A 17,223-nucleotide genomic window follows, 5' to 3' on the forward strand; every position below is an offset into this window, starting at 1 on the left:
TATATATATATATATCTTCAAGGCAAACCAGACGGCACATATTATGGATTCAGACCCTCAAGACTTTTGTCTCTGACTAATGTTTCCAGGTTTAAAGGCTAGAGAGATAACTTCAGCCCGACTCAAGATAAGTCTTCATTTTGATGATCTCAAATTTGACAGGTTAGGGACTTTGACTAAATCTCTGCCATATAATGTAACCTAATTACAGGGACACTACCCTGTCATAGTTGCAGTTCCTACTGTCATTTTAAGTGGAGAGACTTAATAGGACATGTACACCATGGGATGACAATCGTGGCCTCCTATAGGTATCCACTAGAATGTTCCAGTGAGCAAACAAAACAATTAATGCCGTCTCTTAGAACCAGTATATAGTGTTGGAAAATGTGGATGTCTGTGGTTGAATAACATTGGTCTCATTGCAAGATTAGATTTAAGTAGGAGAGATAGTGTCATATGCAGAAAAATGAAATAATACTAAACAAAAAGAATCCTTTTCTGGATTTTATTTTATTTTTTAAGGGATGGTGGCTTGCTGTGAACTCTTGAATTCAAGTGGTCTTCCTGCTTCAGCCTCTGGAGTAGTTGGAACTATAAGCCCTTGATCTTCTCTAGCTTCTGAATGAATTCAGTTTGCCATTAATCATCTGTCTAAGCCTTCAGGACACCTTTTCCCAAGATCTATATGCTAATTGATTTTTCTAGTGATTCCTTAAGTGGATCTAACCGTTGGCTTCTCTCCCCACCCATGAGAGTAAAGTTTAAAGCTTAATTACATTTACCTCCGTCTTTACCTCTGTAGACTTGAACATACAGAGGCAGCAATATTTTGTGGGCTTGCTTGTTCCGTTTTCTAAGGAACCAAGCGGGCCGGCCTTATGGAGCCTAGGCTGTAGTGCTGCAGGTCACCGTTAGGTAGCGCTCCTTCGACCTAGGCTCCCACCTACTTAAAAGGTCTGGACCGGTTTCTCTTGCAGTTCATCTCTATGGTTTTCGTTGTGGTTGCTTACGGAAGGGGCGGAGCCACCACTTCCGGCGGGGCCGTCCCTGGAGTAGAGATGGCGGCGACGGCAGCCGAGGTTGCGGCCTCTGGCTCTGGAGAGGCCCGGGAAGAAGCTGAAGCTCCGGGTCCGGCCTGGGATGAGTCCCAGCTACGAAGTTACAGCTTTCCGACCAGGCCCATCCCACGTCTGAGCCAGAGTGACCCTCGGGCGGAAGAGCTCATCGAAAATGAGGTGGGGGGCGGGGCTGCTGCTGAAGGGGCGGAGGAAGGGACCCAGTGAAGGGGAAGGGGAGAGGTGGGAAACTGACCGGATTGTGGACCGAGACTTGAGAGGCGGGAAAGAGAGATGGCAAGTCAGGAGTGCTTGACAGGAGAAATTGTTGTGAATTTGACAAGTACAGATATCGTCGAAAAGACCTATTAGCTCCTTGGAATGACTGGATTGATTTTTTTTCTTTTCTTTTCTTTTCTTTTTTTTTTTTTTGTTTAGGAGCCAGTGGTGCTGACCGACACAAACCTTGTGTATCCTGCTCTGAAGTGGGACCTCGACTACCTGCAAGAGAATATTGGCAACGGAGATTTCTCGGTGTACAGTGCCAGCACCCATAAGTTCTTATACTATGATGAGAAAAAGATGGCCAATTTCCAGAACTTTAAGCCAAGGTCCAACAGGGAGGAAATTAAATTTCATGAGTTCGTTGAGAAACTACAAGCTATACAGCAGCGCGGGGGAGAAGAGCGGTAAGTTGCCCAGTCTGTAGAACTTGGGCATCCACTTAGTACTTGTTTGACGGTGTGGTGGAATTGGGTAAGAAGAGACTGGCATCTCCAGCCTCTGGGTTCCACGAGTGAATATTCTGCTCTGCGCTTTGAGTTCTCGATGGTTCTTTTTAGCTTAGTGGATGAGACTAGTATTAGCCTTGAACTGTGAGCCGAATTTCCTGTCTTAGGTAGTTAGAGCGACAGTCCTGCAGGGTCAGTCGGATGAAAGGATGAAAGGAAGGCTTGACTGTGCCTATGTGGGACTTATAATAGGCTGAAGGCATATGTCCTGTTCAAAGTTAGAAGTCGTGCATTTCTGTTTGGGAGGGCTGTCCCAGGGTTCTAAAATTTCAAGCTCAAAATGGAAGAATCTTACTTAAAATCTTTTGGCTTCTTGAAAAAAAAATTGTGTTTTATGTGTACAGGTGTTTGTTTTTTGTTGCTATTGTTTTGTTTTGGGTTTTGGTTTATTTTGGGGTAGGGTGGGGCAGGGACTCACTCTGGAGCTCTAACTAGCCTGGAACTTGCCATATAGACTAGGCTGGCCTCAAACTCACTAAGATCCTCTTGCCTCTACCTTGAGTGTTGAGGTTAAAGGCATGCATGGTGTTTACCTGTATGCCTTGCACACTATGCGTATTTAATGCCCAAAGTGGGCAGAAGGCCTTCTGTCTTCTGCAAAGGAGTTCCAGATAGTTGTTAACTGCCATGTGGGTCCTGGGAACTGAACCCCAGTCTCCTACTGCAGCTCTTAACCTGATTAGCCATCTCTGGAGCCCTTTTGATATTTAACACGCACGCGCACACACAGAGTAAGACAACAATTGCTTGTTGGATTTAGCCCTGAAGTTGACAGTTTGCAGTCTTGATTCTCAAGTACTGTCCTAGCTGGGGACAGTTCATGCTGAAAAGTTCAGTAGGCCTTTATGATTTGGGTTAAGGGATATCAGGATCCTCTAGCTTTGAGAAGATCAGAACACATTGCTTGATATACTGTTTTGTCCCATTGTTCAAAAATCATTTGGAAGAGTGATTCTTTCTTCCTCTTTGTTTTTATTTCTACTTCTGAGGACAGTCCAGTTGTATAGGTTCCAGGCAGCAGTCAGCCCCACATTATAAAACTGTCCTTGGAGAATTGCTTTCACTGAGTATTTAACAGTGAATTACTATCCCGCATTTGGTGGCCATATAGGGAGTACTCTGCAGTCTCCTATCTTTATTCTCTTTCTGGCTTCCTACCATCAGAATATAACTAAGTGAATAGATTTTAAGTATCTGGACCAATGAGATGGTTCATTGGGTAAACGTGCTAAGTGCCAAGCCTGACAGCTTGAGTTAATCCCCAAGACCACCATGGTGGAAGAAGAGAACCAGCTCTCACAAGTTGTCCTATGATCTCCACATGTATACTGAGAGATATTTTGAGCTTTTATAACTCAGTTGTAATAGGAATATGGTTTAGGTTTGTGGCTTACCTTGTTTTTTGTAAGTCGGTGTGCTATATCTGGCACTGTGGTGCATGTGTGTAATTGTAGCACGCAGGAGGTGGACGCAGAAGAATCAGGGATTCAGGGCCAGCCTCTCTTATCATGAGAGGGCAAGGAGGTTCCTTGTAGCTAGTTTTTTCCAAGTTACTGAGATATCTAATTTATGTTGTCATAACTGTTAGGATTTAAGGCAGTGAAGTCCCTTATTTTCACTCATACATGCTTGTCCCGGGCCACATCATCTTGTTGATTCCCTGACACAAATTGTCCCAGTAGTTACAATCTGGAATTTTACAGTCGGATATAGCAAAGGGAAAAACAAAATAGTGTGGACTATTTCCTAAAATCATACTTGGAAGCAACACAAGTCCCTCTGTGACATTGTATCAGTCAAACCGAGTTCTCCCACAAATAAGGGCAGCTGGTGAGCAGTGTTAGAATCAGCGGCAATGGTCATCCAGGTCCAGAGGAGGTGTATCAGATCTTGAGAGTCTGAAAGAAGTCAGATTCATCATAGACTTTGTAGACAGGCTTCCAGGGAACTAAATTGTGTGAAATTTCCATGTGCTTGGAACTTTTTCCCTGAAACCTTGAATTCTAAGGTAGTCTATACTGTGACCCAGAGGGTTAAGAATCAGGTCTTTGAAGAGCTTGTTGTGGAGCAGAGCTCCGACAGAGAAAGAATTCAGCTTTGTGACTACTGTTCAACTATGTGCATGACTACAACTGTTCTGTTGGAGATGCTCGTAACAGCCTTGCGTTTCCAGACAGAGAGAGGTACTACCAGGGACCGCTCACATCTACTGGCCAGGGACCACGCACATATACTGATGGAACTTTTTTCTTGGGGAATGTAGGTTGTATCTGCAGCAAACACTCAATGACACCGTGGGTAGAAAGATTGTCATGGACTTCTTGGGTTTTAACTGGAACTGGATTAATAAACAACAGGGGAAACGTGGCTGGGGGCAGCTGACCTCTAACCTGTTGCTCATCGGCATGGAAGGTAAGAAATGCTTCCAAAAGCATGGCTTTGCCTCATGCAGACGCGATTTCTAATCCTGTCTCCACCACTTATTAGCCCAGTGGCTGTGAACCAGTCACTGAACTTCCACAAAAGGAACAAGATATCATTTTATAAGTAGCTACCATAGTTGAATGAGACGATGAATAGTTTCAGTCGTTGGATTGTGTCGTGCAGTCTTGAGGAAGCACTTTTCCTTTCTCAGTTGCTGAGCACAGATGCCAAGATAGCGAGGCCGCTGTGAAATGCTGCCGCCTTCCATTGCATTGCAGGATGTTGAGGAATCTATTCCTGTACAAATGGAAACTTTTTTTTTTAAAGACGGGTTCTCACTATGTAGCTCTGGCTGAAACTCAGTATATAGTCCAGAGTGCCCTTGAATTCACAGAGATCCACCTGAGTGCTAGGATAAGAGAAAGGAGTGTACCACTGTGCCTGGCAGAGACTACTTCTCTAGTATGGTGAAACCTTATCTCTTAAATACATATTTATGGAGTTCAAAACTGAGAGGCTATAAATAGGCATCAGCCAACAGTCTTCTCCCCTTACTCCCAGCTTCTCGGCTGTCCTCTGCAGAGACACTTCATGGCATGGCATACTCATTGGTGTTTCTTGCTGGGAGGTTTTAATTATACACAAGAAAATATGTAAATGTGTTTTGATTTTTTTTAAATGTTTTTAAAATTTTTAATCTTGTGTATGATGGTTTGTGCACATGTATGTATGTGTGTGTGTATTCATCTTCAGTGTACCTGGTGCAGGTGGATATAAGGAGGAGGCAACAGATCCCCTTGAACTGGAGTTAGGGTGGTTGCAAGCCATCATGCGGATGCTGGGAATCGAACCCTGGACCTTTGCAAAAGCAGCAAGTGCTCCTAACTGCTGAGCCACCTCTCCAGCCCTTTGTTTTTTGTTTTGAGTGCCGTTGGGAGAAGGAGCGCTGTTTGCAGAGCGGGGTTATTCTCGTTCAGTGTCCAGCACTAGCTCAGCGTCAGCCATCAACAGCTGTGTAGTGATTGCTGAGTGAACTTGGTGAACAAAGAGACAGAATGGTGCCATTGCCCTGATTGAGCCCCTAAGTCTCTTCCCTTTTGACTGCTATTTCCTCAGATGTGGACTTTTCATAGCACTATTAAAGAGGCTGCACACAGTGCAGCTTATGAATTGACACTCACCTGCCCATTTAAAACCAACTTTGGCTTTTTAGAAAAAACACAGCTCTGCTTCCCTTTGCTGTGGCCAGGTGCCTCTGGTGGAGATGCAAGGGCTACTTTGAGGATACATTTGGACTGTCCACAGTAGGAAGGCAGCCATCTTGGCACATTAGGTGTATAGTTTGTGGTAGGGTTTCACTGTGTATCCCTGGTTGGCCATAAACATACTATGTAGCTCAGGGTACCCTGCTGCTCAGAGCAGTGCTTCTGCCTGGTGCTAGGACTATAGCTGTGTACCAGTAAGTTCTCTAGGCTCAGATTTACAGAAGGTACGGCTATGACCTTAGTTATACAGGGTAGATGGAATATGCATTAGGGCACAACTAATTCAAGGTAGCAATATATGTATGTGTGTATATTTACACATGTGATACTGGGGGATTGTCATAGTCCTTGCATGGGGGCAGGTGCTGTACCATTAAGCTGTCTCAGCTGTTTTTTTCATGTTAAATCAGGGTCTCACTAAGTTGTCCATGCTGGCCTTAAAACTATGATCCTCCTGCTTCAGACTCTTAAGTAACTAGAATCACAGCCCTGCATTATAAAGCCTGGCCAAGGTGACATTCTAAGCAATGTCTCTTTAAATTCTGCAGCCCTCTCCAGTAATTCAGTAATCTTTCTCTCAGCAGCCCAGTGTTGCTCTGAGATATGCTGTATCCCGGGTGTGATAAGGCGAGAACAGCACTTGAGAGTCTCTGGCTTCCAGAAGAACTCCTCAGAGGAGTGTGTGCATGCCGTCAGTACCAGTCCTGTCAGTCATTTCTCATTGTTTTGCTGTCCTTGGATTCTTGCCATAGAATGTGTGAGCTTGTTGTCTATCAGACTTAGTGAATGAACTCTTGCTGCCATAAGGGCATCAGCCACCACTGAGGCTAATCTCCTAGCTGATGATGGACCTTGCCCAGTGATGGTTGCTCAAGTTTACTACACCTAAAGTGGAACACTTGACTGATTCACTGTGAGCTAACACTTACTGGAGGACAGCTAGCAGCAGTAGGCCATCTGCATTTCAGTTGTGCGGCAGGGGCCACCACCTCAGCTAAGAAAATACCCTTTTTGGTCTTCTTGCAGGAAATGTGACACCTGCTCACTATGATGAGCAGCAGAACTTTTTTGCCCAGATAAAAGGCCATAAGAGATGCATCTTATTTCCTCCGGATCAGTTCGAGTGCCTCTATCCATACCCTGTTCATCACCCTTGTGACAGGCAGAGCCAGGTGAGCTTATATGGTTGAAGAGGGTGTATAACTCTGGGCTCTAGGAGTGTCTTTGAGATCAGAGGCTGGAATATCTTTGCCCTTCCTTTTGGGAGTGCATCAGATTTGCTTTACTGCTGGTCTTGTCTACAAATAAGCCCAGAGAATAATTTCACAGTGTTCCAGGCTCCCGTGAGGATCTCAGATATTTGTGAGTATAGACAGAGCTGATTGTTGGGGGACAGATGCTATCATTAATGTTGTAAGACTTAGATTCCTTTGTTTTGTTTTGTTTTGTTTGTTTGTTTGGTTGGTTTTTGCCTCGGTTTCATCAATTACGAATGCCTCCACCAACTTTACCAACTGTTCTCTTTTATTATGTATGCTTTTTCTTTTTGATAGGGAGATAGGTAAATAAAATATTTTCTGTGTATGAGTGTTTTGCCTGCATATATGTATGTGCACCATGTGCATGACTTGTGCCTGTGGAGGCCAGAAGAGGAGGTTGGACCCCCTGGAACTGGAGTTCCGGGTGCTTGTGAGGCCTGGATCCCCCACAAGAGCAGCCAGTGCTTTTCACTGCTGAGCCATCTCTCAGCTTCTGACATCCTCTTGAGAAAGATGCCTTGCTAATTCATGTAGCAGTTTTCCAGTTAGAATTTGTTTGGGGGGAAAAGTTTGGAAAAGTTTGGGTGATGGATGAATCCTTACTCCTCCTGTCTTAAGGCTTTGAGGAGTAACGTGTAAGCATGGACTGCCTTAAGTTGTTCTCTGAGAGGCCAGTAGTATCCATTCTTTCCTCTCCAGACAAGTCTTTGCATTTTTTTAAGCTGCCCCAGCAATCACTGACTGACCTTTTTTCTCTTTCTTGACCCTTAGGTGGATTTTGACAATCCTGACTACGAGAGTTTCCCCAATTTCCGAAATGTGGTTGGTTATGAAACAGTGGTTGGCCCTGGTGATGTTCTTTACATCCCAATGTACTGGTGAGGAGGCTAGGGATGGAGGCCTCTTGAAATACTTCCTTTCCTGTTTTCAGAAAGCTTTATCTGAGTCCCTTCTCAGATGTGCAGGATTGTCTCCCTGCAGGAAGGTTAGCATGCCCAGACTGAGCACACTGAGCACAGAGGACAGTTCTCCTAAGAAAGGAAGACAATTCCTCAAATCCAAAGAGATCTTTATTCCCTGTGCCACCCCCTTCATTATTTGGTGACCGAATGCTACAGCCCCCAGCCCACTGTATGTTTTCACAGGATGAGCATAAAGCACCCGTCTTCACTCTTTCCTTTAACTAGACTATACGAGTTTTTCATTCTTGTCTCTGGAAAGTAAATAGGAGCCTCTTCTCCCCCCACCCCTTTTTTTTCTTTTTCTTTTCCATAGGTGGCACCACATAGAGTCCTTACTAAATGGGGGGATCACCATCACTGTGAACTTCTGGTATAAGGTGAATATTAGTGGGATGTTGTTGTTGTTGATATACATACACACACATACACACACACATAAATTTTTTTCATTTGTGTTTGTGTGTGTGTGTGTGTGTGTCTGTCTGTCTGTCTGTCTGTCTGTCTTCATATGGAACTGGGGCTGAGGTGAAGTAGCCATAGGATTGTATGTGATTTGGGCTGGGCTGGGATTGTTGATTTTGATTATCCCTGGAAGTGATTTTGCAGGGAGCTGGAGAAGAATAAGATTGAACTGTTCTTTGTTTCTAGAAGGGAGGCTGGGACTAGAGAGGTAATGCTGCAAGCCTGGTTAAATGTAGTTCCTGAGCTCTTGCTTCCTTTGCAGGGGGCTCCCACCCCTAAGAGAATCGAATACCCTCTCAAAGCTCATCAGAAAGTAGCCATCATGAGGAACATTGAGAAGATGCTTGGAGAGGCCTTGGGGAACCCACAAGAGGTAAGGGCTCCTGGCATTCTTGGGGAAGCCACAGGAGGTAAGGGCTCATGACGTTCTCTGTAGCTGCTGTCTTCCCCATACAGTTGATTTGTATATTTAGGAAATCTTGTTTTCTGTTGAGAGTGGGGCTTGACTGGCGGATCCATTATAATCTGTTCCATGCTAGTAGTAATGTCTGCCTTGGGGCGTGTGTGCCATCTGGGGACCCCTGAGCGGATTCTTATGGAATGGGAAGTGTGTAATAAGGCATCTCCTTGTGCTCTCCCAGCTGGGCCAGGGCTGCTCTAGGTAGTGCTGAGTCCCGCTTCCCATCCAGGTACATTACTCATCCATTGGGTCAAAGAGGGAGGTGTGTATTTTACTTGCCTTACCTCCTTCCTGCGGTTAGTCTCAACATCAGAGGTGCCTGTGGGGTTGAGAGCACCAGTACTAACTGCAGGTGGACTTTTGTTGAGGATGGAGAAGATTTAAAATTCTTCAGGCACATTGGAGAAACCTTCAGACACGCTTTTAGGTGTTTGGGGGTCCTTGGCTTTTTATTGGTTATTTTCTGTCTGATGGGTGCTTGCAGATACACAGGGTATTATAAACGAGAAGGAAGAGAAAGATTGGACCTCCAGAGGCTCATTGCCCTAGAATACTAAGTTGACACTCAGGAAAGTTGATCAGAAAACTTAGATCTGAAGATCATTTGTCCCTGCCCTTAGCTATAGATTGCATGTCTCCAGGCACCCAGTCCTAGGACAGGATTGGGAGATAGGCGGTTCTGACCAGCTTCTCCTATCTCTTTACAGGTGGGGCCTCTGTTGAACACCATGATTAAAGGCCGTTACAACTAACCTGCCAGAGGTCAAGGCCTCCTGCCAGGTGACTGCTATCCTGTCCACATGCTTCGTTGATGAGGACGGAACACTCCAAGCACTAGTATTGCACGCTGCACTTAATGGATGGACTCTTGCCATGGCCCTGGAGGCAGGTGTCTGAGGCAAGGCAGGGGTAGTTGACTGCACTCCCATTTGGAAAGGTTTCTCACCCTTGCCTCTTGAGCCCCAGAAACTTCTCTCTCTGCCCCCCTGAAGTCCTGCATTTAGTGTGTGGAGTCCCAGCTTCTGGTTGTAATCATGTCTGTGTTAGTTAGTCTGTTAACCTCAGGGTGTGTGTGTGTACATGTGTGCATATGCATGTGTGTATATACACATGCATGTATCTGTTCCTTGTTCCCTCTTCCTTGGTCATGATGTCACTTCTGGCTCTCAGCTCCTGTCTCCTGAAGCCTCAGTGCCTCCGCCTGGGAGAGGAGATGCTCCTGTATCCCTGCAACATCTGGGCTCTGTTGCCAGAATGAATCTGCACATCAGTCTGCCTTCTGCCAGTTTTTGCAGCATAGTCAGGCTACAAACCAGGTGGCAATAACTGCTGGGACCCTAATGGGGACATTGAGATGGAGACTAATTTTTGGAAGCCTAGGTAACCTAGTGGAAGAGGATTAGATAGGGTTCCAGTTGAGAACTACATGCTCAAGCCATACATAGAAGGAAAACTTGGGGACCTACCAACAGAGGATTGTGCATATGTCCAAATACAGGCAAATGCAGCTGTTCTCTTTTAGTACCAGCTCTTGTCCCTGTGCTGCATTGAGGGGATTCTAGCTCTGACTTCTTTGGGCTCCAGGGGTATGAACCTCTGCATGTGTGTGTACACATCTGCACACTTGTATGTATGTGTGTTCACACTTGCCATCCTTCTTGCTCACTAAGGTTCTCTACTGCTTACATTGTCCAATGTGACGGTAGTGTGAACCTCAGATACTGCCTGACTTAGCCTAGAGCTTTTAAACTTGGATTTTAGCCATCCTATCTTGGTCAGATCTTACTGCAGCCTACCTAAAGCTGACTGGCTCAAGCCTCCAGGCCCTATGTCTTTTCCTGTCCACATCCCCTGCTCCTGCTGAGCTTCCTGGCTGAGTAGATGAAATGGGGTCAAACTTAGGCAGCTAACTCCATACCTTTCATCCACCTCAGGGCAAGGGAAAAAATGTCCTCTTGCCTCTTAGAACCAGCGCCTCTGCCAGATCCAACAAAGCGTCACATGACAGGTGGAGTAGACCTGGTAGAACTTGGAGATAGAATTTACTTTTCTGTTGGTAGCTATTTGTGGGAAACACTCCTGAAGGCTGCAGCTCCTCATAGCTGGACAGCTCAACGTTACACAACACAGAGCGCCATCATTCACATCTGTTAAGAGGGAATGGGGGCCCTGCAGCTTGGCAGAGTGGTGGCCCTGTGTCCATTTACCTCAAGTCCCTTTTCCATCAACCTTTTCTCTAAAATCTAAGTTGGAAGACTGATTTTATTCTTTTCTTTGTCACCTTTTAATCCTTCCCTGTAGATTTGACCTCGGTGTCCAAGCTGTGGGTCTTAGCCCTGAAGCTCAGCTTACAGTGCCCCATGGACTAAAAAGATGCATGTGTATGCTTGTGCACCCCTGTGTGCATTTAGGGGAGGGATCTTTAGTACCCCATTCTGGGGACTCTGATGCAGTGTGCGTGTGCAGACCTGGTACCTTCTGGAGTATAGCTCTTTAAATACAGCAGTGCTGGACAATTTGATTGCAATGAACTCCTGCCTCCATCTCTTTTGGGAAAGAGGATTGCAGCAGAAGAGCGAGGCAGAGCAGTGTCAGTTTGGCCACCATGGCAGATGTCCATTCTCAGCAGATCTGTGGTCCTGGCCTACCCTCAGAGGTGTCAGGGATTTGTAGCAGAGAGTCGGAATCTGCTTGGTTGATCCTTCAGTATATACTCTGCCTCTCACCCGTCTGTCCTAGGGTGGCTGGGAGCAAGGAGAGAAAAGGTGAGCTTTGGGACCATCAGGATTGGCCCTGATGCTGGTATGTCGTCATAGCTGTTCCTGATTTTAGATACCTGATTTGTACCTATTGTTTTTAGCTCTGTCCCTCACAATGCTGCATGGTAGCTTCTTACTTCACAGATGAAGAAACCACTCAGAGAGTAGGTGAAGAGTGGTAGTCAAGATCAAACCTAATGCTGTTTGGCTATAAACCCACCCCTCCCCTGCTCCTCCATTTCTTCCAAATGCTGTTGGTTCTCTACCTCACCTCAAGCCTTGATCCGTAGGCAGTGTGCAGGCAGACTCGGGCAAGAGGGTGTGGAAGGGTGAAAGGCTTTGGGGGTTCCAGCTGGAGACATGGAAAAGCTGCCTGGAAAGCCATTTACAAGCGAGGGGTCTGGGAAGAAGCGGAAGAGTGAGCCCCAGCCCTGCTGGGGAGGGGGTGCTGTGTACTCTGGAGTGTAGGTCCTGTAGCTCCTTGCCAAACTGCTGCATGCTGAGAGGTAGCTGTAGGTTCCTTGGTTCTGCACAGTCACTTCCCCCTGGGGATGACATGCAGGATCTTACCTAAGTTAGGGCTGCTGAGGCTCCAGTTGTACTTGCAACAGAGCAAGCATCGATACAGTGTCTGCCCATTCTAGCCAGCAGCATGAGAGTCAGATGTGCCAAGGAAGGTGGAGACATGGGCTTGTCCAGGGGTCAGCCATGTTGCAAACTCTCATGTTTATACCAGCAGTACAGTAAAAACTACTGTTTTGTGAAGTCAAATATTTGCTGGGGGGTTAGAGTTATGGGGTGGAGGAGGGGCTGTTCTGGGCATCAGTTGAGCAGATGCCCAGGATGCCTGGGGGAGACCAGCTTCCCCTACAAATCAGAGCTCTAAATTACAAGGTTTTTACCAACGCGAACAGTTGGGGGAAGTCGTCTGCTCTCATTTGCGTAATGGTTTCTGTCACTGGTGATTAGACACAGGATGAAGGAAAAGAAATTTGACAATTAGGAATGAGCCATCATTAATCTGAATCTGTTAGGAGACAGAGAGGGGAAGGATCCTTACTAGTGGGCCAGCCTAGTATGGGGAGACACTCCCTGTCTATGACCCCCGGAATCTTCCGGGCCTAGAATCCTTTTGGAATTCCCACAAGTGTGGGTAGAGCTTGCATGCCTTCTTAGACCAGGAGTCCTGTCCCAGCTTGAGGTGGGTTTGCAAACAGACATCTTTCTGCTTGAGCCCTTGAAGTTGAAGGTAGATGAGTGAGTGGTGGGCACAAGCCCTGGGACACAGTACAGTAGGCTAGGTTACCATGTGCTCAGTTAGGAAGGGTTTCTACACTGTTGAGCTCCACCTGTGACAGGGAGCTGTCACTTCCCAGCACTTGAGCTTATGCAGGAAACCGGATCTTTATCAAACCCCAGACACTGGTGGAAGCTGGGAAGGAGACCATATGAAGAGTAGCAGAGCTGAGGTGTGTGCAAGGAGAGGTGTTGTGAGGAGGAGCTGGGTGTAGCACAGGCTGCCTGGAGGAGACATCCTCAGGCCTCTCAGGGACAGTGACTGACTCTGGAGCAGTGAGCCATTGCTGGGGAACATTGAGGTCCTGGCTCAGTGACCCAGTGCTGTGAAGAGTCCAGCTTAGATCTTCCTCACCACTCACCCCCGTCCCTTCAAACGCCTAAGAATATTAGTCTGTACAAAGTAGTAGTCCTCACCGTTAGTGTGTTCCTTAGACCCTAGGCTCCTCAAGGCTTGGAGGAGGGGGGGCTCCTCTGTCTCCTTTCATAATGCAGACTTCTCAAGGATGGTGCTGTCTCAGTCCTGGGTAAGTTCTCTACCTCTGTTGTCTTTCACCCTTCAAAACTCGGTGCAGAATTTAGCAAGGGCTACCAGCAGTGACCCTGTGACCAGTTTTTCCTAGATGGGCAGGTGGGATGGAGATAGCTCAGGGTTATAGAGGCCAGGCCTTTCCAGTTCCAGTTCCTCTTGGTGTCCTCCTAACCCATCTTTAAGTGGATCTTTGATCTTTCTTCTACCCAGGCTCTCAGTGGCCTCTTTACCAAGGCCCTTTTCCTCAAAGAAGCTCTCTGGCTCCAAGCGCTGGACAGCTTGGCTGGAGGATCCCTCTCCACAGGGTTTCTCCCTGTCCCTGCTTCACTTGTGACCTCAGGTAGCTCTATGAGTGGCTGTGTCCGTCTGCTCTCTCCACTTGCCATTCCTTGGTCTTTCCATGCTGGTTCATTGTCTCACTCTGGTGGTCCTTTTTACTTATTCTTCAGCCAGCTGTTTAATTATAGACCCAGAGGGTCCTGACCGGAGCCCTGGTGAGCACTTTGGGGACATTTCTGGAGGAACAGGCTCAGAAACTGGTACCCTCAAGGCCCATGGGCCTGTGATTAGTGATTCCTTGGGGACAATTGGGGAAGAACTTGGAGAGGTGAAGGACTTGGTGAGGAAACTTCGAGAAAGAGGTCAGGCTTGGGAAACCAGGGTGGCAGGAGCGAGCTTTGTGTTTCCATCTGAGTGTGTCCTCGTGCCTTAGGGTCCAGCAGTTCAGGGATGGGGGCCATTTTCTGAATGTCTCCTAATTTCTCTCAGGTCTTTGGCTCAGTGTCACCAAGTTTGACAGACCCCTTTGTCCCTGAGCTTGCTTGAAGGAAGCAGTATGTTGAGTAGTCTGGTGTCAAGAGTGGGGGCCTCCCAGGAGAAAGGCTGGGATGGCAGGGGACAAGAGAAAGGGCCCAGTGGTCAGCTTATCACCGGATGACTCTCTATTCCTCCAAGAGAATAAGTACAACAGTTGATTCAAGAAGCTACTTAAAAACTGCCCACCCTCTTCACCTAAAATCTGTTCTCATTTTGGGAAGGAATGTGTGTCCTTAATTTTCAAGGGAAGACAGTCTAGTGTTTAAAAGCATGTGTCTGGGGTCTGGTCCCTTCGGTACATTTCTAGCTTGCTACTTCCCAGCTGGGTTTGACCTTGGTTGATTGATTTAACTGAGTCTCAGTTTCCTTTACTATAATGACTTGTGGGGGTGGGGGTTGAAAATATCTACCTCAGGGTTGCTGGATTAACTGAAATAATGTCTGTAAAGCTTTAGCAGTGCCTGGCAAGCACTTAATAAATGGCTGTGGTGGTGGTTAGAGTAATGCGACTTATTTTAAACACTTGGCTTCAGTGATGTATATGATTGCCAGCGACTCATCCTCTCTAAACCCATGCCTCCTCTGCCCGGTCAGCCAGATTCCTGGTGGTCTGAGCCCCTCACTGACGTGTCGTCGTGGGAGCTCAGTTGCTCCACGTTCCACCTGGAGAAACTCTCGCCTCTTACAGACAGAGGCACTGGTGTAGGTGTGAGCACCTACCCCTGCTCATACCTCTCCCAACTGTCACAAGGACCTGTTGCACTCCCTTCTAAATTCCTCTGAAAGAATATGACAGCTGAGGCCCTTGTGGTTCACTCTTATGACATTCAGTGTATTTAAATGACAAGTGTGTAAAGATTGCTTGAGGGCATAGGGAATTCAAAGTGAAGAAAATGGGTGGGTGTTAACATACTGTTTGATAAGTGCTTCTGTTCAGGCACTGTGCTAGTCCCTCCAACTGAATGCTCTCCATTGCTCTCAGTTCAGTAATGTCCAGTGCATCTCAGTTAAGGATGCCCTGGACAAGACCTCACTCAACCTGGATACTCACAGTATGGTAGGCCTTCTAGGGAATGCTACAGCCTGGACTGATAACTGGAAGATATGTAGCTACTTGGGTTGCAGGAAAAGTAGAAGGCATGTTTCTGCCTGGCTTTCTCTTACACCTGGTCGAAAGAGTTTGTCAGAGAAAAGACTAGATGTAGTAAAGGAAAAGAATAAACCCTTTAGTTACAGAAATCTGGCAATCTGTTTGGTTGCTGGACCACATTCGTTGTGAAGGGCTGATAGATTGGATTGGGCCATTTAACATGCCCCGCTGTCCTCACGCACAGCCTAGCTGCTAACCAGTTACTCAGGCTTCAGCCTGAAATTTACTTGGGTGTATGAAATTCTCAGCGCCTCCCACAATGGGATCCCACTGGTCTCCTGGATTCTGCACTACCCCTGGCTACCTCCCTTTGTCTTATGATTCCCCCTCCAGCAGTGCAGCCTCTCAAGGCTCTAGCATGCCGCACCAGGGAAGATGCCTATGCTAAGCCACCCTTTTGGGCAGCAGGGCATTTAGAGTCACCTGCAGTCACTTTTATGTAACTCTGGCTTTGGGCCTTGGCTGTCTTCCCCATTGCACCAGCCAAATTTATTGGCTTATTCTTTTTGTTTAAGGCCTGTTCACTTGTCATTAGGGTAAATCCCTGTCTTTAGGGAAGCTCCAAATTAACCCCAAATCAGGGTGTGTGTGTACTGGGTTTTTATTCTGCTTGAGCATATAGTGTGTAGTGCAGGGTAGGGGAGAGGTTTGAGAATGATAAGCATACACTGGGTCTGCCATTCTGCGTGACTTTGGAGAAATGACAAATTGCCTGGACTTGACCTCTTCGTAACTGCACACTTGGTGATGGTTACACAAACAAGGTAGGTAAAGAAAGGGTTAACTGAGGGATGATGGGGTAAGAGCTCAGTCATCCACTTTAGTCTCCAGGGGTTCAGGCTCTGTCCTTCCCAGAGTGGATCTCTTCTCTAGCTTCCCAACTAGGTCCTGTGGCTAGTCTTAAAGTGTGACTAGTCAGTGCCTGAGCAGGGCACAGGGGTGAGCAGTGACTCCTGCTCAAGGCTCCCTTTGGTTAGTCACAGAAATCCCTTTGTCAGTGACTTCCAGCTCTATCAAGGACCTTGTCACCATTGCCATCTCTAGGCAGTGACTTTATAGAATTCATTTTCTACACTATATAAATACAGAACTGTGAAGTCAATTCATTAGACCTATTTTCCTGTCTTCAGGAATAAAGATAATCACTTGAAGGTTTATACTAGCTGGTGACAGTAGTCAGGGGATAGGAGACAACTGATGTGTGCAGGGTGTCACAGTAGGGCCACAGTGGTACAAACAAGTTGTCACAGGCTACTGTGCTCGTCTGCAGGCAGATCACCCCAGGCTAGAAGATGCTGCTTCTGCACATCTTTGAAATTTCACTTCTGCCTGTCCTTTAGAGTCCGCACAGCTGCTGCTTTCCCAGGGACTGGCATGATACACCGCTGTGGACACCATGCATGAGTCTGAATCCCCACTTAACCACTTTCTAGCTTTAACCTTAGTTAACCTCTCTGGGCCCCAGCTTCCTGCTTGGTCTGTGAAATAACAGATAGCTTGCAACATTGAGGGTTTGTGAGGTGACCTTCAGAGCCAGCTCAGGGAGGCACTTAGGAAATGTGTTATATTACAAAAACTATAGGGTTTTGTGGGTGCAGGAAGAAAATCTGCTGATTGCAGAACTTTTCTTACTCTACCCTAATTCTTCAGGTACAGTTCTCAAAGAATTCACACAGAAGAGGTGTACTTGAGGTGAAGAAAAGAAAATGGAGACCATAGGTGCTGGGGGTGGGGGACGTACTGGAAAGCCATAAGGCAGGGCTAGGGTCAAAGATGGTTCTGCTAGGACAGGATCTCAGGGAGCAGGGATGGAGACCCAGACCTATTGAAGGATGCATGTGCAGAGAAGAACTTAAGTGTCAGGGGTGGCTATTTGGTCCTACTAGGCCTCAGCCCCTCAGCTTTAAAGTCAGCGCCTCCGCTGCCTTTCAGAGCTGCTGGAACAGTTATGTGAGAGTGTTACATAAAAATGCTGTAAAGGCTCCTTCC

The 17,223-nt window shown here is 46.7% G+C and overlaps 1 protein-coding gene across 1 annotated transcript; it reads left to right on the plus strand.

Moving 5' to 3' along the window:
* Positions 1 to 1,009: 1,009 nt before the first annotated feature.
* On the plus strand, positions 1,010 to 14,591 carry Hif1an (hypoxia inducible factor 1 subunit alpha inhibitor). Its single transcript, XM_031390433.1, has 8 exons — positions 1,010 to 1,238; positions 1,497 to 1,747; positions 4,113 to 4,261; positions 6,565 to 6,710; positions 7,569 to 7,675; positions 8,073 to 8,136; positions 8,484 to 8,594; positions 9,389 to 14,591. Exons 1-8 carry the CDS (start codon positions 1,062 to 1,064, stop codon positions 9,431 to 9,433), a joined length of 1,050 nt encoding a protein of 349 aa, XP_031246293.1. The 5' UTR covers positions 1,010 to 1,061; the 3' UTR covers positions 9,434 to 14,591.
* The last annotated feature ends 2,632 nt before the right edge of the window (positions 14,592 to 17,223 follow it).

This window comes from Mastomys coucha, unplaced genomic scaffold, assembly GCF_008632895.1.
Source record: "Mastomys coucha isolate ucsf_1 unplaced genomic scaffold, UCSF_Mcou_1 pScaffold21, whole genome shotgun sequence".
In the NCBI taxonomy this organism is placed as follows: Eukaryota; Metazoa; Chordata; class Mammalia; order Rodentia; family Muridae; genus Mastomys; species Mastomys coucha.